General features: G+C 41.5%; 1 protein-coding gene across 2 annotated transcripts in view; it reads left to right on the top strand.

The window, feature by feature from the left end:
- LOC112253148 (heterogeneous nuclear ribonucleoprotein L-like) overlaps positions 1-22973 on the top strand; it is a 63980-nt gene that overhangs the window by 30096 nt on the left and 10911 nt on the right. For both annotated transcript variants that reach the window (XM_024425121.2, XM_024425120.2), the window contains exons 2-6: positions 9608-9726; positions 10790-11027; positions 13921-14006; positions 14256-14352; positions 14483-14555. In XM_024425121.2, coding sequence (XP_024280889.1) covers positions 9608-9726; positions 10790-11027; positions 13921-14006; positions 14256-14352; positions 14483-14555 — 613 coding nt within the window. The remainder of the gene's footprint in view (positions 1-9607; positions 9727-10789; positions 11028-13920; positions 14007-14255; positions 14353-14482; positions 14556-22973) is intronic.

The raw sequence follows: 22973 nt of genomic DNA, 5'->3' as shown, positions 1-22973 counted from the left end.
TCTTCATCAGAATACACTCCCAGGAATCCCAGTTCCACAATAAATGTTTGATTTGTTTGATAAAGTCCATCATTTATGTCCAAAAACCTCCTTTTTGTTCGCATGTTTAGTACACAATCCAAACTCACGACGCGCGGGCAGGTCCAGGTGAAAGTTCAGACGAAAAGTCACATTACAGTCTGTAGAAACATGTCAAACGAAGTATAGAATCAATCTTTAGGATGTTTTTTTAATCATAAATCTTCAATAATGTTCCAACCGGAGAATTCCTTTGTCTGTAGAAATGCAATGGAATGCAAGCTAACTCTCACGTGAGCGCACGTGATCAGTTCATGCCACTCTTGCAGACCTCTGACTCATTCAGCTCCCAATCCCCCCTCTTTCACAGTAGAAGCATCAAACAGAGTTCTAAAGACTGTTGACATCTAGTGGAAGCCTTAGGACGTGCAATATGATCCCATAGACACTGTATATTCGATAGGCAATGACTTGAAAAACTACAAACCTCAGATTTCCCACTTCCTGGTTGGATTTTTTCTCAGGTTTTTGCCTGCCATATGAGTTCTGTTATACTCACAGACATCATTCAAACAGTTTTTGAAACTTCAGAGTGGTTTCTATCCAAATCTACTAATAATATGCATATATTCGCAACTGGGCCTGAGTAGCAGGCCGTTTACTCTGGGCACCTTATTCATCCAAGCTTCTCAATACTGCCCCCCAGTCCCAAAGAAGTTAACAAACTATAGTTTTGGCAAGTCGGTAAGGACATCTACTTTGTGCATGACACAAATCATTTTTACAACAATTGTTTACAGACAGATTATTTCACTTATAACTCACTGTATCACAATTCCATTAGGTCAGAAGTTTACATACACTAAGTTCACTGTGCCTTTAAAGAGCTTTGAATTTAAAAAAAAAATTATGTCATGGCTTTAGAAGCTTCTGTCAATTTGAGGTGTACCTGTGGATGTATTTTAAGGCCTACCCTCAAACGCAGTGCCTCTGCTTGACATCATGGGAAAATCAAAAGAAATCAGCCAAGACCTCAGAAAACAAATGGCAGACCTCAGACTGTTTGACCATAATGGCCATCGTTATGTTTGGAGGAAAAAGGGTGAGGCTTGCAAGCCGAAGAACCCCATCCCAACCGTGAAGCACGGTGGCAGCATCATGTTGTGGTGGTGCTTTGCTGCAGAAGGGACTGGCGCACTTCACAAAATAGATGGCATCATGAGGGAGGAAAATAATGTGAATATATTGAAGCAACATCTCAAGACATCAGTCAGGAAGTTAAAGCTTGGTCGTAAATGGGTCTTCCAAATTGACAATGACCCCAAGCATACTTCCAAAGCTGTGGCAAAATGCCTTAAGGACAACAAAGTCAAGGTATTGGAGTGGCCATCCCTGACCTCAGTCCCATATAATATTTGTGGGCAGAACTGAAAATGTGTGTGTGAGCAAGGAGGCCTACAAACCTGACTCCGTTACACCAGCTCTGTCAGGAGGAATGGGCCAAAATTCACCCAACTTATTGTGGGAAGCTTGTGGAAGGCTACCTGAAACGTTTGACCAAAGTTAAACAATTTAAAGGCAATGCTACCAAATACTAATTGAGTGTATGTAAACTTTTGACCCACTGGGAATGTGATGAAAGAAATTAAAGCTGAAATAAATAATTCTCTCTACTATTATTCTGACATTTCACAATCTTAAAATAAAGTGGTGATCCTTACTGGACTAAGACAGGACATTTTTACTAGGATTAATTGCCAGGAATTGTGAGAAACTGAGTTTAAATGTATTTGGCTAAGGTGTATGTAAACTTCCGACTTAAACTGTACGTCAATGATGTCATTTTTGCTGTTGGTGATTCTCTGATCCACCTCTATGCAGACGACACCATTTTTTATACTTCTGGCCCTTTGGACACTGTGTTAACTAACCTCCAGACGAGCTTCAATGCCATACAACACTTCTTCCATGGCCTCAAACTGCTCTTAAATGCAAGTAAAACTAAATGCATGCTCTTCAACCGATCGCTGCCCGCACCTGCCCACCCGTCTAGCATCACTGCTCTGGGCAGTTCTGACTTAGAATATGTGGACAACTATAAATACCTAGGTGTCTGGTTAGACTGTACACTCTCCTTCCAGACTCACATCCCCAATCCAAAATTAAATCTATTATCTGCTTCCTATTTCACAACAGGCTACAAAATAGCCTCCAACACTCTACTCAGCAAACTGGATGTAGTCTGTCACAGTGCCATCCATTTTGTCACCAAAGCCCCATATACTGCCCACCACTGCGACATGTATGCTCTCGTTGGTTGGCCCTCACTACATATTTGTCACCAAACCCACTGGCTCCAGGTCATCTCTAAATCTTTGCTAGGTTAAGCCCCGCCTTATCTCAGCTCACTGGTCACCATAGCAGCACCCACCCGTAGCACGCGCTCCAACAGGTATATTTCACTGGTCACCCCGAAAGCCAATTCCTCACTTGGCCGCCTTTCCTTCCAGTTCTCTGCTGCCAATGACTGGAACAAACTGAAAAAAATCACTGAAGCTGGAGACTCATCTCCCTCACTAACTTTAAGCATCATCTGTCAGAGCAGTTTACAGATTATTGCACCTGTACATAGCCCATCTGTAATACCACATCCCCATATTGTTATTTTGCTCCTTTGCACCCCAGTATCTCTACTTGCACATTCATCTTCTGCACATCTATCACTCCAGTGTTTAATTGCTATATTGTAGTTATTTTGCCACTATGGCCTATTTATTCCCTCACCTCCCTAATCTTACCTCATTTGCACACACTGTTCTATTGTGTTATTAACTGTACGTTTGTTTATTCCATGTGTAACTCTGTTGTTTTGGTCTCACTGCTTTGCTTTATCTTGGCCAGGTCGTAGTTGTAAATGAGAACTTGTTCTCAGCTGGCCTACCTGGTTAAATCAAGGTGAATTTTTAAAGATATTTTTTTAAATAAAGCTTATGTGCAGTACTGTGGAGATAAGGAGACTGACTGCACCCTGAAAGTCACAGAGCTGAGACAGAGGGACTCAGCCAAGTACAGTTTTAGATTTCAAACACAACAGGGGAACTACAATGACCAATTTCAGGTCACTCTGTCTGTCACAGATGTACGTGTAAACGTTAGTCCTGACATTGTCATGGAGGGAGAGGAAGTCCGGATCTTGTTCGAGACTTCCTGCTTTCTGAACCTTAACTCTATTAACTACATCTTCTATAAGGACAGCCCAAACCAATACTGGGGTATCATATACCTTGGCCCAGTCAGCAGTGAGGATGCAGGCAGCTACTCCTGTGCATTGGTTGGCCTCGAGAAGGACTGGTCCCTTGCAGCTATGCTCATTGTGAGATATCCTCCAAGGTCCACCACTGTGACAGTCAATAAAATATTGGAAGGCGGTGCAGTGACTCTGACCTGCAGCAGTGATGCCAACCCACCAGTGGAGAAATACACCTGGTACCAAAGGAACGGAACTGAAGTGACGGTTTTACAGGGAGAAACAAATTTATACCAGTGTCAGTCTTGGGTACATTGACCAGTACTTCTGTGAGACTAAGAATGAGATTGGAGCTCAGAACTGTACCTGGGACCTGACCACAGATGATAGACCAGTGTCTTGGCTCCTGTACTGGGGGTGGCGACTGTCCTGACTGCTGGAACTCTTCTAGTCCTCAGCTACTACACACTGAATGGAGAAACCGTGGAGAAAGTGATCTCAGATACACTGAGAGTCCAGTATGTCAGTAAGGATGCCTCGACGTGTGTGAGAAGGAGAGCATAGATCATATCTACGCTGACGCTGCTGAGTTCAATGACATACAGGATGAACCTGATGAGCATGATGACCTACAGGATGACACCTACACAGCCCTTCAGAAAGACCCTCGCCACTCGGTATACGATACTATTGCTAACAGAGAATCACCATAGAACCTGAACTGAAGACCTATGGCAACAAACCAAAGACAGGCCTAACACCTTTTTCCTCTGCTATCACATTGACCTGTGTGTGATGTTTTCCAGACATTGACCTTTAATGTTTGAGTTTATGCTGGACTTGAATAAGCGTGCTGAATTGTTTTGCTGTTGGCTACTGCTATTGTAAATTCTGTTAGATTATTTGGTGTTAGAGTTGATTGTTGCTTACTACACAAGATGAGGTTGAAAGAAATGTCATCAAATCACATGCATGTATTCCTATTCTTTATATTAAGTGAAATATATTCAAATATACCATTAGTGATTGCGACTTTCCTAATTACTGCTCATACTCTGGTAATTATCTTTAATAAAACAATTGAAGCTTGTAGATCGGGCAATAACCAAAGCTATTCTATAGCTAAGATAACTAGGAATACATCAGCAATCGTGCAGACCTTTCAGTATTGTTAATATAATACTAAGGTGTTTCTAAGTCAATGAAATTTCAATAAATGTTTGCTATATGATAAGAAAAACATGTATTGACCCCTGGTTTATTAGCATACTGTAGTACTCTTTACATAGTCATTTCATTGATGGCAGTTTTTTTTAATTAGCAGCTACACACATACACACATATGTACACACATACAAAAATATTGTCCCTAACTGACATATTTTACCAATAACAAAAATACCATTTTGAAACTTCAGAATCTGTTATGAATACATGAAATTTCAGAGTACATTGAGGGAGTTACTACTTTCAATAAATTAAAAAAATACATTTGTATGAGGTTTTCATCAGACAGATATACACTCACCACGCCCACCTCCCAGTACCAACTACCATACTGCAAGCTAATTGGTCACCTATCACAATACACTGCACCAGCCCTTTTCCTGTATGGCCTACATTTTTACTGCAGCCACTCTGAAATGTCAGCAGTGTTCTATAAATATCAGAGAGGGGAGAGGAACACACTCAGTCAGAGCAGCATAGCAGAACACAGGGATGTTGTGAGAGGAGTACACACAGTGAAGGTATGTATGGGAAGTAACATTTATTCTGTCTCTCAATGCTCAAACTGGTGCCTTGCTCTCCCTAAACGGCAGGTGCTGCTGTCTGTGCCAGGGGGGTCACCTCCCTCTGAGACTGTCGGGGTCTTCGTGAACAGCACAGACAGTAAAACACTGACACACACAATAGGCTGAGGACATCAGCTCAGCAAGGAAGTGTAGTCCACCACCACATCATAACTGAGAGAGAGAAGAGAGAGAAAGGTAAAGTAGTGTAGAGAGACTGAGAAGTCATTTAACCTCATTTTAGCCCTGGTCACCTGTGCTGTAGTGAGGATTATTCAGGATTAGAGTGAGGAATGAGCTGGAATACAAGGCCACTAGGCCACTCTCACACACCACTTTAACAAACACTGAAAAAACAGCACTCTGGGAAAATGAGTCTGCTGATGGATTGGACTGCCACTTAACCTTGCGCAACCATCTGCCCATGCCTACACACACAAACACATACAGACACACACACTTGCGTGGCCAACTGATCCTTGCACACTAGGTTATTAGTATTTCCCTAAGAAGTGATGAGGAATGTTGAAATCCCACAACGGGAGAGGAGCGACTAAGTTAGAAAGCCCAGGAAAGAGAAAGGAACAAGTTTTTCCACTATTTCCATCTTAAAGCCACCTCATTCTATTTACCTGATTGTCACCAAATATCTGTCTCTAACCAGGTTTCCATCCAATCTTTTTATGCAAATAAAGTACACATCAGATTGGGAACAGAAAATGTGTCAGTAAACATTCCAATCGTCTACCCCAAAAAATACGACAGTGGGATTTTGATGTGTCGTTAAAATAAATTGTGAGAAATGTCAGTGGAACTGCTTATGTGCGCAAATATTGATATAATAAATCAACTTGGAGTCACGCGGTGACATCTTTTGTGGTCCTCCCACTATGACTCGTTGGGAAAGCATGTTTATTAGGCTACAGATTAAATACATGCTGATGAACTTCACAGGGTGGTGAAAGTGCAAGGTGACGATCTTGATGCTCCTTTCCAATAAACATCGAGGGTCTTATTCTGATGGCATGATCACCGATGCTTGGCTTCCGTTTGACAAATGAAAATAATCGCATTCTCTTGTCGATAATAATCTCATCATGTACTGCAGGTAGGCTATACCCACACGGTGTCTGCGAGCTGTTTGCTAGAGTGCACATGTCCATACCAGAGTGGGCACACTCGCTCTATAAACCACATAAACCACCACATTTTTTTATTTGCATCGAGCATCATGTCACCAGAATAAGACCCTAAATATTTATTGGAAAGGACCATTAAGATCACCTTGCACTTTCACCAGCCTGTGAAGTCCATCATAAATTATTTCATCTGTAGCCTAATAAACTGTTTGGTTTGCTGAGTCGTAGTGGAAGGACCACATACCATACCATTGCATGACTCCAAGTTTACTTCGATATAATGGTTATTATATCAATATTTGCTTTGCGCATAAATGCGTTTCATTTAATACATTTTACAGACACAAAAAGATTCCACCATGTCGAACAAACAAATGATCTGTCAGTGTAGTGGTGTAATATGTGTATTATACACCTCACATGCTAGAATAAGCAATTAGCCTATTAAAATATTTATCTGACTCCATAAAGATGATTCAAATATGCAAGAGACTATAATTGATTTAGAGTTATAGGCAATCAAGAAATGTCTGAGAATGGAATTCTAAATACAGTTGAAGTCAGAAGTTTACATACACCTTAGCCAAATACATTTAAACTCACTTTTTCACAATTCCTGACATTTAATCCTAGTAAAAAATCCCTGTCTTAGGTCAGTTAGGATCACCACTTCATTTTAAGAATGTGAAATTTCAAAATAATAGTAGAGAATGATTGATTTATTTGAGCTTTTATTTCTATCATCACATTCCCAGTGGGTCAAACGTTTACATACTCAATTTGTATTTGTTAGCATTGCCTTTAAATGGTTTAACTTGAGTTAAACAAGCTTACCACAATAAGTCGGGTGAATTTTGGCCCATTCCTCCTGACAGAGCTGGAGTAACTGAGTCAGGTTTGTAGGCCTCCTTGCTCGCACATTCTTTTTCAGTTCTGCCTACACATTTTCTATAGGATTGAGGTCAGGGCTTTGTGATGGCCACTCCAATACCCTGACTTTGTTGTTCTTAAGCCATTTTTCCACAACTTTGGAAGTATGCTTGGGGTCATTGTCCATTTGGAAGACCTATTTATGGCCAAGCTTTTCCTTATGATGCCATCTATTTTGTGAAGTGCACCAGTCCCTCCTGCAGCAAAGCACCCCCACAACATGATGCTGCCCCCTGTGCTTCACGGTTGGGATGGGGTTCTTCGGCTTGCAAGCCTCCCCCTTCTTCCTCCAAACATAACGATGGTCATTATGGTCAAACAGTTCTATTTTTGTTTCATCAGACCAGAGGACATTTCTCCAAAATTATGATCTTTGTCCCCGTGTGCAGTTGCAAACCGTAGTCTGGCTATTTTATGGCGGTTTTGAATCAGTGGCTTCTTCCGTAATGAGCGGCCTTTGAGGTTATGTCGATATAGGACTCGTTTTTACTGTGGATATAGATAATTTTGTACCTGTTTCCTCCAGCATCTTCACAGGGTCCTTTGCTGTTGTTCTGGGATTGATTTGCACTTTTCACACCAAAGTACGTTTATCTCCTTCCTGAGCGGTATGACGGGTGCATGGTCCCATGGTGTTTATACTTGCGTACTATTGTTTGTACAGGCAGATGAACGTGGTACCTTCAGGCATTTGGAAATTGCTCCCAAGGATGAACCAGACTACAATTTGTTTTCTGAGGTCTTGTCTGATTTCTTTTGATTGTCCCTTGATGTCAAGCAAAGAGGCAGTGAGTTTGAAGGTAGGCCTTCAAATACATCCACAGGTACACCTCCAATTGACTCAAATGATGTCAATTAGCCTATCAGAAGCTTCTAAAGCAATGACATCATTTTCTGGAATTTTTCTGAATTTTTCAGTTAAAGGCACAGTCAACTTAGTGTATGTAAATTTCTTACCCACTGGAATTGTGATATAGTGAATTCTAGATTAAATAATCTGTCTGTAAACAGTTATTGGGAAAATGACTTGTGTCATGCACAAAGTAGATTTCCTAACTGACTTGCCAAAACTATAGTTTGTTAATTAACAAGAAGTTTGTGGAGTGGTTGAAAAACGAGTTATAATGACTCCAACCTAAGTGTATGTAAACTTCCCACTTCAACTGTACAAATATTATTTAATTACCTTGTAAAATGAATGGATTCACATACAAGGCATGAAGCTTAATTTACAAAGCATTAACAAGCATTACAAGGCCTTAATCTAGGCATGATCAGAGAGAGAGAGATAATGAAACCATGACTTGTGCCATGACCCACAGCTCACTGGAGAGAATCTCACCAATGCAGGTCAGGAACAAAAAAGAGCGACAATTAATCAAATCAAATCTAAGACCCTTTTATAACATCTGAGTTGTTGGCCAATAGCATTACTGTAAAGTTAACCTCCAATCAGATATCAGACCTACATGATGTAATCACATCAGAACCTCTACTGCTCAGAGGTGTGACAATGGGGTTTGGTGAGATCAACACAGAGAATGTTGCATTCCTAAGACACAGAGGAAATTCTTGCATACAGTTTAAAGGGTCACTTCTGGGGTTCCCCTACATCGGCATTTATAAAACTGTACCGAATCTTGGTATTTCCAACAAACCTGTTTTGATTTTTTTTTATACGGTATGACTTTACTCACATTTAAACTGGGTATGGAAACGTTATACACTGTGTGATATATTTTGAATCGCATTAGGCGTTATCAGAGTCTGCAGGGACTGAACTGTGGGCCATTTGAAATGAACCTCATTTTGGAGACAGACACTTCTAGCAAGTATTTTAATCTTCCTGCCTTGTCCAGAGTCTCTCTTTGGCCCTCTTTCTTTAAAGTCCCAGCACAGTGCATGCTGACACAGGTGTATGGTGTTTCCTCTGACACATTGGTGCGGCTGGCTTCCGGGTTAAGCGAGCATAGTGTCAAGAAGCAGTGCGGCTTGGCAGGGTCGTGTTTTGGAGGATGCGCGGCTCTCGACCTTTGCCTCTCCCGAGTCCGTACGGGAGTTGCAGCGATGAGACAAGACTGTAACTACCAATTGGATACCACGAAATTGGGGAGAAAAATAGGTAAAAATGACAAATAATAAAAAATACAAGTTCAGTTGGGAATCCTTGAAGCGACCCATCCTCTCATTCATAGATGTACTTAAACACTCTCACATAGAGGGGTACAGTCCCAGTTAGGGAAAGGTAACCTGTACTGGAGGTCATCCATTTTTAGCTACAGTTAAATTATTCAACCTGAAACCTCCCCTCTACATACACTCTTTTCAAAATGACTCATATTTTAGATAGGTATTATACAGGACATTGCACTTCAGTTGTTATATGATTTAATACGGTTGATTTATGATCAACATAACCTCTGCCGCTATTCCAGGTATTGTGTGTTCTAGTCTCTAACCAATGTTGTTTGTGTGTGTTGCAGGACAGTGGGGAGGACTCCCACAGGATTGCACAGTCCCCAGTCGTCCATGTCAGGGGGCTGTGTGAGGCTGTGGTGGAGGCTGACCTGGTGGAGGCCCTGGAGAAGTTTGGACCCATATGGTAAGAATCCACCCAAATGTGTTGGGTGGTATATGCACCCCACCCCTTAACCCCTTGTTTTCCTCATTGTTAGACCTAATAACGAAAAGGCATTTATCCCATCCTTTTGTTAAACAAAGGAAATTATGCACAGAAAGTTGTTTTACCAAATATTTAAGAGATAGAAATGGTTTTAAAAAAGAAGTGGTAATATGTCATACAGTACAAAGATGTGTAGGCGGCTTAACTTACCCTATACCCGGGGTAAGTTGTGCCAAGAGACCACTTTTTTTGGACAAGACATGTTCTCAAAACTGTAACGGTTACATGAATTCTGATTATTTCCAGGTATAAACAACACCCTGAAATATGTAGATTTCTTTGTTAGAATGAATAATATGTTTCCCTTGACGGAGTGATGCTGAATGGAAAAAATTGCTCAGATTACCCCACTCTCCCCTACCTCACAGAGACCTTGAGTAACAGAGAGATCTCAGTGTTACTTAGGCTCCTTATGTGGTGCAATATTCATTAACATCCCATCAACCCTAAGAGAGCTGTGGAAACAGCATACGACAGCATGGGTAACCCACAACATAGGGACAATCTGCCGTACCATGGTAACTGTAGAAACTATGGTAACTGTCCAATTAGACCAGCACTGCCCACAGTATTGTCACAGCAGCAGTTTCTCCCCTCCTCTGTTTTGTGTGCTTTTGTGTTGAGCCACTTTAGGCCCAGTGCATCTATGATAATTTTTTGAAGGTAATTTAAACAAGAAGTAGATAGAGCAGTTTCCTTTCTGCTAGAATTGTTTGACAGTTGCCCAACACCTCACAATTTGACTAGGAAATGTTTTATAATCCAAACTTGCAGTTTAAATTCTGTCAGTTCAGGACATGAGTTCTCATTGGGGAAATCTCAAAGAGACCCTCTTCCCAATAGTGCTCTCTATATGGCATTACAGTAGTCAGCAGGGAATAGGGTGTAATTTGAGCCTCAGTCCATTCAGAGTAATGGACACATTTTCCACTCAGTCAATTGAATTCTAATGGACTTCCTTGTTGTTCTGTGTTGATGGCAGCTATGTGATGATGATGCCCTTTAAGCGGCAGGCGCTGGTGGAGTTTGAGATGGTGGAGAGTGCTGATAAGTGTGTGGCGTGTGGGAGTAGCGAGGCCGTCTACATCGCAGGCCAGCAGGCCTTCTTCAACTACTCCACCAGCAAGAGGATCACTCGCCCCACCAACTCAGACAACCCCAACAGTGGCAACAAAGTCCTGCTCCTGTCTATCCAGAATCCCCTCTACCCCATCACCACGGTAATCAGTGCTGAAAATACATACTGTATTATACATTACAATGATAAAATATATTTATAATATGCCATTTAGCAAACGCTTTTATCCAAAGCAACTTACAGTCATGTGTTCGTTCATTTTGCGTACGGGTGGTCCCAGGAATCAAACCCACTATCCAGGCATTAAAAGCACCATACTCTATCAACTGAGCGACAAAGAACCATTACCACAGTGGCAGTTATGAAGTCGCTCTGTGCCACGCCCCTGGTACTGTATGTATGCTATTCTCTCACCATGGTAACAGCAGCTAATGAGAGTCCCTGATTATTGCCCATATTAACAGTAGTCAAATTAAAAAAAAAAATATGAATCTAAAGCATTGTGTATTATCATTTTTTGTACTCTTTCTTGCTCTCTCACTCCTCTATATCTCAATGTTATCTCTCTCTGTCTCCCTCTCGCTCCTAATGTGAGCCGACGGGCTGCATTTAGAAAGTCGTGTTTTAAAGCATCCTGGGGCTGTTTCAAGGTTTATTTCTCCCGGAGTTTGCATATCCCCCTCCCCGTTGCTCTCTCTCTCATCTCCCCCTGCTCTCTTTCTCTCTTTCTCCCTCTCAGGTGCTGATAGATAGAGAGGGATCTCAGCGGGGCGTCTGTAGATGTGTTCAGATAGCATGTGTCTGATGATTAGAATACCAGGAAGCTCACGTATATCAGTCTTCCTCAGATATGGATGAACAACTAGGCTGAGAAAGCATCCAGCACTGCTTCCCTGTGTCTAATTCCAGCTGAGCAGAGAGGAAATACAATAGATATGCACGCTGGTCATGGATAGGGTTGAATTATTATTGAGTCAAACGTAGTCTGATTAGAGAGACACAGTCACTGTGCTAGAACATACAAGCATTATGGAAGAATGAACACACACTAAAGGACTGATAGATGTATACACATAGATATACACTCAGTCTTATAGATAGACATGCAATGCCATACTAGAGTGTCTTATATCAAGACCAATGGAACTTTAAAATGGATAACATATAGGTTCCTGCATCCAGATTGCTCTCGCTATTGTATAATTGTGTAATGGCACCGGAGGGGATGGCTGCCGTTTTACGGGCTCCTAACCAACTGTGCTATTTTGTTTGTTTTTTCGCATTGTTTGTAACCCATTTTGTACATAAAGTTGCTGCTACCGTCTCTTGTGACCGAAAAGAGCTTCTGGACATCAGAACAGCGATTACTCACCTCGAACTGGACAGAGATTTTTTCTTTAATGAGTCCGACGTGAAGGATATACTACTTTGTTGAGACAAGCCCCAAATCCCCGTCATCCGTGTGAAGAAAAGACGGAGAAAAAGGGGGGGTGTCTTGTAAGAATTTGCAGACGAGTAGGTAAACCACCACTACTCTCCGTATTATTGGCCAACGTGCAATCATTGGAAAACAAACTAGACGATCTACGATTAAGACTATCCTACCAACGGGACATTTGAAACTGTAATATCTTATGTTTCACAAGATGTGGCTAAACGACGACACGGATAATATAGAGCTGGCTGGCTTCTCCGTGCATTGGCAGAACAGAGCAGCTATTTCTGATAAGATGATGGGCGGGGTGTGTGTCTATTTGTCAATAACTGCTGATGCGCAATGTCTAATATTAAAGAAGTCTCGAGGTATTGCTCACCTGAGGTAGAATACCTCATGATAAGCTGTAGACCACACTATCTACCAAGAGAGTTCTCATCTATGTAGCCGTCTATTTACCACCACAAACCGATGCTGGCACTAAGACCGCACTCAATGAGGTGTATAAGGCCATAAGCAAACAAGAAAATGCTCATCCAGAAGCAGCGCGCCTAGTGGCCGGGGACTTTAATGCAGGGAAACTTAAATCCGTTTTGCCTAATTCCACCAGAGGAAACAAAACTCTAGACCACTTTTACTCCACACACAGAGACGCATACAAAGCTCTCTCTCGCCTTCCATTTGGTAAATCTGACCATAATTCTATCCTCCTTATTCCTGCTTACAAGCTTAAGCAGGAAGTATGCACACTGGTCATGGATAGGGTTGAATTGTCTTATTATTGAGTCAAACAGAGTCTGATTAGAGAGACACGGAAGTGGTCAGAGGATGCGGATGCTACGCTACAGTACTATTTTGCTAGCACAGACTGGAATATGTTCCGGGATTCATCCAATGGCATTGAAGAGTATACCACCTCAGTCACCCGCTTCATCAATAAGTGCATCGACGACGTCGTCCCCACAATGACCGTAGGTACATATCCCAAACAGAAGCCATGGACTACAGACAACATCCGCACCGAGCTAAAGGCTAGATCTGCCGCTTTCAAAGAGCGGGACTCTAACCCGGACGCTTAAGAAATCCCGCTATGCCCTCAGACGAACCATCAAACAGGCAAAGCGTGAATACAGGACTAAGATTGAATTATACTACACCGGCTCTGACGCTTGTGGAATGTGGCAGGGCTTGAAAACTATTACTATATTACGGACTACAAAGGGAAACCCAGCCGTGAGCTGCCCAGTGAGGCGAGCCTACCAGACGAGCTAAATGCCTTTTATGCTTGCTTCGAGGCAAGGAACACTGGTACTGGTACCTGAATATAGTGTCATTGTTGTTATGTAATTTTCTTGTGTTACTTTTAGATATTTTTTTACTTTAGTTTATTTAGGAAATATTTTCTTAACTCTATTTCTTGAACTGCATTGTTGGTTAAGGGCTTGTAAAGTAAGCATTTCTCGGTAAGGTCTACACCTGTTGTATTCGGCACATGTGACAAATAGAATTTGATTTGATTTGATTGGAACTTTTATCTTCCGTCTGCAGCCTTGGTGAGAGCTGACTAAAACATTCTCTGTCTCCCTCTGTTGTCTCCAAGGACGTTCTCTACACCGTCTGCAACCCCATCGGCAGTGTGATGCGCATCGTCATCTTCAAACGCAACGGCATCCAGGCCATGGTGGAATATCCTTTCTGTCTGTCTGTCTGGCAGGCTGATTGTCGGGTCTGTCTGTCTGTTAGGGTATCAGTGTTAGGGGTGGAGGGTGAGCCAATAAGAAAGGTATCCCCAAGTCAAATTATTCAACAAGCATAGACTTGTTTTTGTTGATGGGTTTAGAGGTTTTATAACTTCTATCTGGGGACTTGTAATTGTGAATTGAGGCTTGAGGTTCGTTGGTTGTTTTGCTGTTGTCCTTAACTTGCCCTCCTCACATTTGAGTCCGTCGAGTGTGCTCAGAAAGCTAAGGCTGCTCTCAATGGAGCCGACATCTATGCCGGCTGCTGCACCTTAAAAATCGAATATGCAAGGGTAAGTCTATATTCAACACACGCAATCACATATATAATGCTTAGCAAATAGATTTAGTTTAAAACAGCAGAGCACTTCCTGATGATCAGCCTCAGCATGCAACAACATATCTGTTGTTTCCCCCCTTTAGCCAACTCGCTTGAACGTGATCAGAAATGACAACGAGAGCTGGGACTACACAAAGCCTTACCTGGTCCGAAGAGGTAACAATCTGCTTCTTGTTCTGTAGGCTATGGAGCACTCTCATTGTGTAGAAGCTGCTGTGTTAGGACTAAAACCTGCCATATCGGGCTGTCAGAGAGTCCATGGGCAGCCTGCAGGGCAGAGTCAGGTTTTCAGCCTGCAGGGCAGAGTCAGGTTTTCCTCCCTCTGGCACAGTAACTCAAATTTGTCCAGGCTGCAAACAGAACAGCAGGAAAGAAGCATTAAGGATATCAAATATGTGTGGCTCTTTCTCTCTTTTCATTCCTGCAGGCTGTAGATAAGTCAGATCTTAGCTGTTGGAGAGAGAGCGACAGAGAGAGGAGAGAGAGCGACAGAGAGAGGAGAGAGAGAAAGACTGTTTGTCTTGAGTTTAGTCTGCATCAGCTAAAATTAAACAGATACTTGGCGATACTTCTCTATATCCTCCCTAACGTTGCTAAATGTGAGACAGAGAGATACTGAGTCAGAGGCCGATGTGGGAGAAGTGGTTTTATCATTATATGAGGAATGTTACAGTAGCACAGATGCTGTTTGAAAAAAGAGCAGAGATATGGCCCTGTCTATGTGAAATCATCATTGTCACTGTAGCGCACCTATTGGAAGGTGTTTAAGGACCAGTATGGACCACAGACCTGCAGTCAACCAAGCCAACACAAGATCGACCCACTGCACGTCCTTCTCCAAGCAACACACTCTCACATCCGTCTCTCACAAGCCTGCACCTGCCACCCATGGAAATAAAGAGAGAGAGAGAGAGAGAGAGAGAGAGAAAGAGGGATGGACGACAGGCTGACCCTGCACAACAACATGCATCCATCTTCACCCAAACCTCAAGTGAGAGGGAGAGAGACTACTCATTCACCCTGACCTCATGCAACCTCAACATCAACACGCCCAGGAGAACCCGCCAGTGCCACCTCATGGCTGGAGGACTGACTGCTTTTAGACTGGACCTATTTTCTTCTCTTGCTTGCATCCTGATCTTATTCAGTCAGTGCTCTGACTGGCTAAATCCCTTTCTATCCCCTCACCAAATGACCAGTAGTAGAAATATTGATGTATTAGTGGATACAATCTCTAGTCTGGACATGGGAACATTAGAGACAGAGAGTGCATTTCTCTCTGTCTTCAAGCCTGTAGAGAAAGCCTGTATTCTGTTAAATAAGATACATACCTATGCTCTGTAATCTACTTAAATACCAAATTGACACTATCTTATTCTATAAGCTCTACTTTATATTCTAGTATTTCTGACAATGTCAATGTGTTGCAATGCCTATTTTAGCAGAGAGAAAAGTTTAGAAAACAAATGTTTAGATAATAATTATTGCATGCACTGTTAATGGAAGCACATTGTGTGGATGAAGAGAGTCACAGTTCCTTTTATGATTGTCTCAACTCCCTAGTAAAGTCCCATCTCTATGAGACCTGGAGTCCCTCTATCAGAGGTCCAACTTCTCTATCTCCATCTGAAAGTCCCAGCTCTGTCAGACCTGGAGTCCCTCTATCAGAGGTCCAACTTCTCTATCTCCATCTGAAAGTCCCAGCTCTGTGAATGTCATAGCCCCTTGTCTCTTAAAGTGCATCTATATATTCAGACTAACCAGGGGACATTAGTAACCTGCTTAGGAGGTTTACTTTACGATGAACATCTCCCTTTACTGTGTGGCTAAATTAGAAAACTCAGGCAAGACGCTAACTCATTTGAAACCCCAGTGAGAGCGTGTTAGCCTCCTGCTGTGGCATTCTCACAGCATTCTAATTTATTCCTCCAGTGTCCTCTGTGGACAGCTCTTACCTCGGGACAGACTGCTTAAATAACATGCTTACCTGAGAGGAACTGATATTTAATTCACTTTGAAGCACCCTCACACCTTCATTATACTGGGTGTTGGATTGTATATCAGCCCATTTAAGTGAGCTAATAAAACAGTGCTTAACTTGGACTGAAATAGTGTCGGTACTCATTTTGGGTACCGGTACTGTTTATTATTTAGGTGCCAGAACTCCCCAATACTTTTAATCCAATATTCTATAAGAGTTGCAGGAACTCAAGCAGTACTCAGTTCCTGTGAGCTCCTGCCCAAGTCAAGCTCTGCTGATAAGTCATAGCTCTATCAGCTAGAATGAAGTAACCCAGACCTCTACTCTATCTATCATCTGGTCTGCAGCACCTTCTCATACAGAACCCATTTCCCTGGCATTGAGGAACAGGTGTAAACATGGTGTTACATGTTAGTGCTTGATGCTCTACCAACTGCAACAACAAAGTGTCTGTTTTACATCCCAAGGGGACCAGCCAGAGAGGCTCTCTGTGACATCACGTCCCCTCTGAGATGCTTTAACCGCAGCAGGGTTCATATTGCTGTAGCCTACAGCAAAGATCTTCATTTGAGCCAGTTTGCTACAGCAAGAAAATAATCCTGCACCAATAGCAAATGTGAAATATTATGTGGATTATAATTAATGGCTTTTTTGTAGGGGTTGATAAATTACAAACTTCAGAAGCCTGAAATACGGTACAAGTTTTACATTTCCTGCATTGCAGGAAACTTCTCCTGCAACAGGAGGATCAAATTAAGATCCTACCTCTGTAGTAGACCTTTTTATTAGCCCTCTGATTACAATGAAGAGCAAAAAGTGCCGCTCTGTTCTGGGCCAGCTGCAGATTAACTAGGTCTTTCTTTGCAGCACTGGACCATCTGACTGGACAATAATCTTGATAAGATAAAACTAGAGCCTGCAGGACTTGCTTTGTGGAGTCCTCAGACCTCTCCCCATCTTTACAACCATTGAATCTATATGTTTTGACCATGAAAGTTTACAATCTAAGGTAACACCAAGTAATTTAGCCTCCTCAACTTGTTCAACAACCACACCATTAATTACCAGATTCAGCTGAGGTTGAGAACTTAGGGAATGATTTGTACCAAATACAATGCTGTTAGTCTTAGAGATGTTCAGGAGCGGTTTGTTACTGGCCACCTGTTCCAAAACAGACTGCAACTCTTTGTTTTCAGTGACTTCACCAGCTGTGGTTGCTGATGCGGATATAGTTGAATCATCAGCATACACGGACACACATGCTTTGTTTAATGCCTGAGGCAGGTCATTGGTAAAAATGGAAATGAGTAGAGCGCCTAGAAAGCTGCCCTGCGGTACACCACACTTTACATGTTTGACATTAGAGAAGCTTCCATTAAAGAAACCCCTTTGAGTTCTATTAGATAGCTCTGAATGCACATTATGGCAGAGGTTAAAAAGCACATACGTTTTCTCAAAAACAGTTTATGGTCAATAATATCAAAGGCTGCAATGAAATCTAACAGTACAGCTCCCACAATCTTCTTATCAATTTCTTTCAACCAATCATCAGTCATTTGTCTCAGTGCAGTACATGTTGAGTGCCCTTCTCTATAAGCATGCTGAAAGTCTGTTGTTAATTTGTTTACAGAGAAATAGCATTGTGTTTGGTCAAACACATTTTTTTCCAACAGTTTGCTCAGAGCTGGCAACAAGCTGATAGGTCTGCTGTTAGAACCAGTAATGGCCACTTTACCACTCTTGGGTAACGGAATGATTTTGGCTTCCCTCCAGGCCTGAGGACAAAGACTTTCCTCTAGACTCAGATTAAAGATTTGACAGAGAAGATTGGCTTTAGAGTAAGCTACCTTCCTCAATAGCTTTCCATCTCAGTTGTCAATGCCAGGAGGTTTGTCATTATTGATCAATAACAATCATTTGTCCAACTCTTCCACACTAACTTTCCAAAATTCAAACGTACAATGCTTTTCTTTCATTCTTAGTTTTATCATGCATGAGTACGATGGCTCAGTGTTTGCTATTGGCATTTTCTGCTACATTTTGCCTGCTTTGCCAATGAAGCAATCATTCAAATAATATTATGGTTAAACTCAAATATACTAATTGACAAAAAAACATTATTTTTGGAAGAACATTTTTAGAAACTGTATAATCTTTGTAAATTGTATCATAAATAGGAATGGTGGAGTTATGTCACACAGGCAAATAACCAAAATATATGGAAATGTCTGTTCTATCCAAAATTACAACCAGCTGCAGCAAAAAAGGGAAGGCAAGTGGAAATGGGAGAAGGTAAAGAACTTGTCTGTTGGCCCTGCATTAAAGACCAAAATTACAAAACAATTGTCAGCTGCACTATATAGGTTGCAAAATAGTTGGGAGATTTTAGATGTACCGATTCCATGGCACATGGTTTATGAACTGAAACACAAAACCAGCCGGATTCAAAACATTCCATTTCAATTGTTATACAAAATTCTTACAACCAATAGAATGTTATATATATGGGGGATAAAACGATCCCAGCTCTGCAGAATTTGCTGTGAAGAGACAGAATAATTAGATCATTGGTTTTGGTACTGCCCATATATACAGTTGAAGTCGGAAGTTTACAAACACTTAGGTTGGAGTCATTAAACTCGTTTTTCAACCACTCCACAAATTTCTTTTTAACAAACTATATAGTTTTGGCAAGTCGGTTAGGACATCTACTTTGTGCATGACACAAGTAATTTTTCCAATAATTGTTTACAGACCGATTACTTCACTTATAATTCACTGTATCACAATTCCAGTGGGTCAGAAGTTTACATACACTAAGTTGACTGTGCCTTTAAACAGATTGGAAAATTCCAGAAAATTATGTCATGGCTTTAGAAGCTTCTGATAGGCTAATTGACATCATTTGAGTCAATTGGAGGTGTACCTATGGATGTATTTCAAGGCCTACCTTCAAACTCAGTGCCTCTTTGCTTGACATCATGGGAATATCAAAAGAAATCAGCCAAGACCTGAGAAAAACATTTGTAGACTTCTACAAGTCTGGTTCATCCTTGGCAGCAATTTCCAAATGCCTGAAGGTACCACGTTCATCTATACAAACAATAGTACACAAGTATAAACACCATGGGACCACGCAGCTGTCATAACACTCAGGAAGGAGACGCATTCTGTCTCCTAGAGATGAACGCACTTTGGTGCTGTCTCCTAGAGAGGAATGTACTTAGGTGCGAAAAGTGCAAATCAATCCCAGAACAACAGCAAAGGACCGTGTGAAGATGCTGGAGGAAACAGGTACAAAACTATCTACATCCGCAGTAAAACAAGTCCTTTTTCGACCTAACCTGAAAGGCCACTCAGCAAGGAAGAAGCCACTGCTCCAGAACTGCAATAAAAAAGCCAGACTATGGTTTGCAACAGCACATGGGGACAAAGATCGTACTTTTTGGAGAAATGTCCTCTGGTCTGATGAAACAAAAATAGAACTGTTTGGCCATAATGACCATCGTTATGTTTGGAAGAAAAAGGGGGAGGCTTGCAAGCCATAGAACCCCATCCCAACCGTGAAGCGCGATGGTGGCAGCATCATGTTGTGGGGGTGCTTTGCTGCAGGAGGGACTGGTGCACTTCACAAAATAGATGTATCATGAGGAGGGAACATTACGTGGATATATTGAAGCAACATCTCAAGACATCAGTCAGGAAGTTAAAGCTTGGTCGCTAATGGGTATTCCAAATGGACAATGACCCCAAGCATGCTTCCAAAGTTGTGGCAAAATGGCTTTTTAAGGACAACAAAGTCAAGGTATTGGAGGGCCATCACAAAGCCCTGACCTCAACCCTATAGAACATTTGTGGGCAAAACTAAAAAAGCGTGTGCGAACAAGGAGGCCTGCAAACCTGACTCAGTTACACCAGCTCTGTCAGGAGGAATGGGCCAAAATTCACCCAACTAATTGTAGAAAGCTTGTGGAAGGCTACCTGAAACGTTTGACCCAAGTTAAACAATTTAAAGGCAATGCTACCAAATAATAATTGAGTGTATGGTAACATCTGACCCACTGGGAATGTGATGAAAGAAATAAAAGCTGAAATAAATCATTCTCTCTACTATTTTTCTGACATTTCACATTCTTAAAATAAAGTGGTGATCCTAACTGACTTAAGACAGATCATTTTTACTAGGGTTAAATGTCAGGAATTGTGAGAAACTGAGTTTAAATGTAAACTTCCGACTTCAACTGTAGCTTGTTTTTGGTTGCAGGTTCAGGAATGTTTTACTTGGAGCTAACTGCAAATAGCATTGCTTGGTGATTTGATAAGTCATAGTCAATCGATCAATAATATATTAATACTCTTAGCAAAGGTGTTTATCTTTAATTTTACAATCTGTAGAAACTATGAAAATTGAAAGGTTCAGAACATTTGTGAAACATCACAGCACAGTGGGAAAATATATGGCAGCTAGAAATTTAACTAGATGGTCTTCAGAGATGGATGGGAGGGGTTGAGGGGAGTTGAAGGCTGGGACTGGATGGTCTTCAGAGATAGATGGGAGGGGCCATAATTTAATTTAAAGTACTCCAAAGTTTTTTTTCCATCATTCTTTTATCATTGATCTTAGCTTTATAACACAGTTTCTTCTTCTTTTTGTTGATTTTAGTCACATAATTTATCAATTTGCGGTAAGTCAGCCAGTCAGATGTGCAGCCAGACTTATTTGCCACTCCTTTTGCCCCATCTCTTTCAACCATACAGTTTTACAATTCCTCATCAATCCATGGAGCCTTAACAGTTCTAACAGTCAGTTTCTTAACAGGTGCATGTTAATCAATTATAAATTAATCAAGTGCAGCGTCTGGATGCACATCAGACAAACAAATATTTTTAACATCATCCACATAAGAGTCACAGCAAAATCTTAATACACTACTTCAGGCCCAGCTTTTGGAACTGTGGTTTTCCTGGATATAGCCACTATATTGTGATCACTGCATCCAATGGGTACGGATACAGCTTTAGAACAAAGTTCTACAGTATTAGTAAAAATGTGATGAATACATGTAGATGATCTTGTTCCTGTAGTGTTTGTAAACACCCTGGTAGGTTGATTAATAACCTGAACCAGATTACAGGCACTGCTAACAGTGAGAAGCTTCCTCTTGAGCAGACAGCTTGATGAAAACCAGTCAATATTCAGGTTCCCAAGAAAGTAGACATTTCTGTTTACATCACATACACTAACAAGCATTTCACACATATTATTTAGATACTGACTGCTAGGACTTGGTGGCCTATAGCAATGCCCTGAAATAAAAGCCTTTCGATGTGCCAAGTGAACCTGCAACCACAACACTTCAATAACACTTGACATAAGATCTTCTCTAAGCATTACAGGGATATGGCTCTGAATATATAAAGCAACATCTCCCCCAAAAGCATTTCTGTCTCTTCTATAGATGTTATATCATTGTACTGATACTGCTGTATCATCAAATGAATTATCTGAGTCTCAGAAATGGCAAATATATGAACGTTATCTGATGTTAGCAAGTTATTGATTTCATTAACCTTATTTCTAAGGCTACATATATTAACATGGGCCATTTTCAGCCCGTTCCTGGGTAGTGTATCAGAGATAGACATGATATGTACAAGAGCAAACAAAGCAAGAGAAAAAATATACATTCAGCAATCCATGAATCAATTTGTGTGTGTGTGTGTGTGTGTGTGTGTGTGTGTGTGTGTGTGTGTGTGTGCTGCAGGGTTGAAGCTATGAACCCACAGGCTTGGCTCTTTCATCCCTTCCATGCTTTTGGGAGGGAGGGTGGACAATGAGCCTGTCATAGTAGATGTAAGCAATGTCCCCACACAATCTGTCAGTTTTCATGGCTGGGATGCGTTATTTCCTTTTCTGGCACACAGCTTCAGGATAGTCTTCGTAGAGGAAGATGTACCTTCAACCTCAGGAACTTTACCACTATCGGCCTAGGCCTGTTACCTGGGCCGGGAATTAGTTTTCCAAGTCCTGTGGGCATGCTCCACCTCAATCTTCCTGTGGTCCATCTTCAATTTCTCCGAGATCATTTCCCTCACTTTGTCTTCAGATTCCATCCAGGTCTCATGTGGAGATTCTGAAATTCCATCCACAACCATGTTGTTCCACCTTGATTGTCCCTCAGTCTGATTTCTCAGTCATTGTTATCATGGATTCACACACAGATCTGATGTCCTCTCTCAATGACTTACAGATTGCTGTCATCTTGCCATTCTCCTGTTTCAACTCATCGGGCTGACCCTGGGAGAACTGCAAACTGTCCTTCAGGATCTGGACCTCTCTGGTCAGGTCGTCCATTCTTGTTTTAGTTGAATCAACCAGTATTCGGACAAAACACTTGAAGCTATTTTCTTGTTGTTGTAACAACTGCTTGTGGAACTATTTTTGTTTGTTTAAAATATCCTTCACCTGTGATAGAGAGACACTACTGTCATCAAAGGTACTCCCGCCGGCTTTGGTCTTTGTTATGATACCAATGTGGCGGCAGGTAGCCTAGTGGTTCGAGCGTTGGGACTTGTAACCGAACGGTAAAAAT

Source organism: Oncorhynchus tshawytscha, linkage group LG06 (assembly GCF_018296145.1).
Source record: "Oncorhynchus tshawytscha isolate Ot180627B linkage group LG06, Otsh_v2.0, whole genome shotgun sequence".
Classification (NCBI taxonomy): Eukaryota; Metazoa; Chordata; class Actinopteri; order Salmoniformes; family Salmonidae; genus Oncorhynchus; species Oncorhynchus tshawytscha.
The sequence above is the reverse complement of the archived record's forward strand: the minus strand, read 5'-3'. Positions and strand labels throughout refer to the sequence as shown.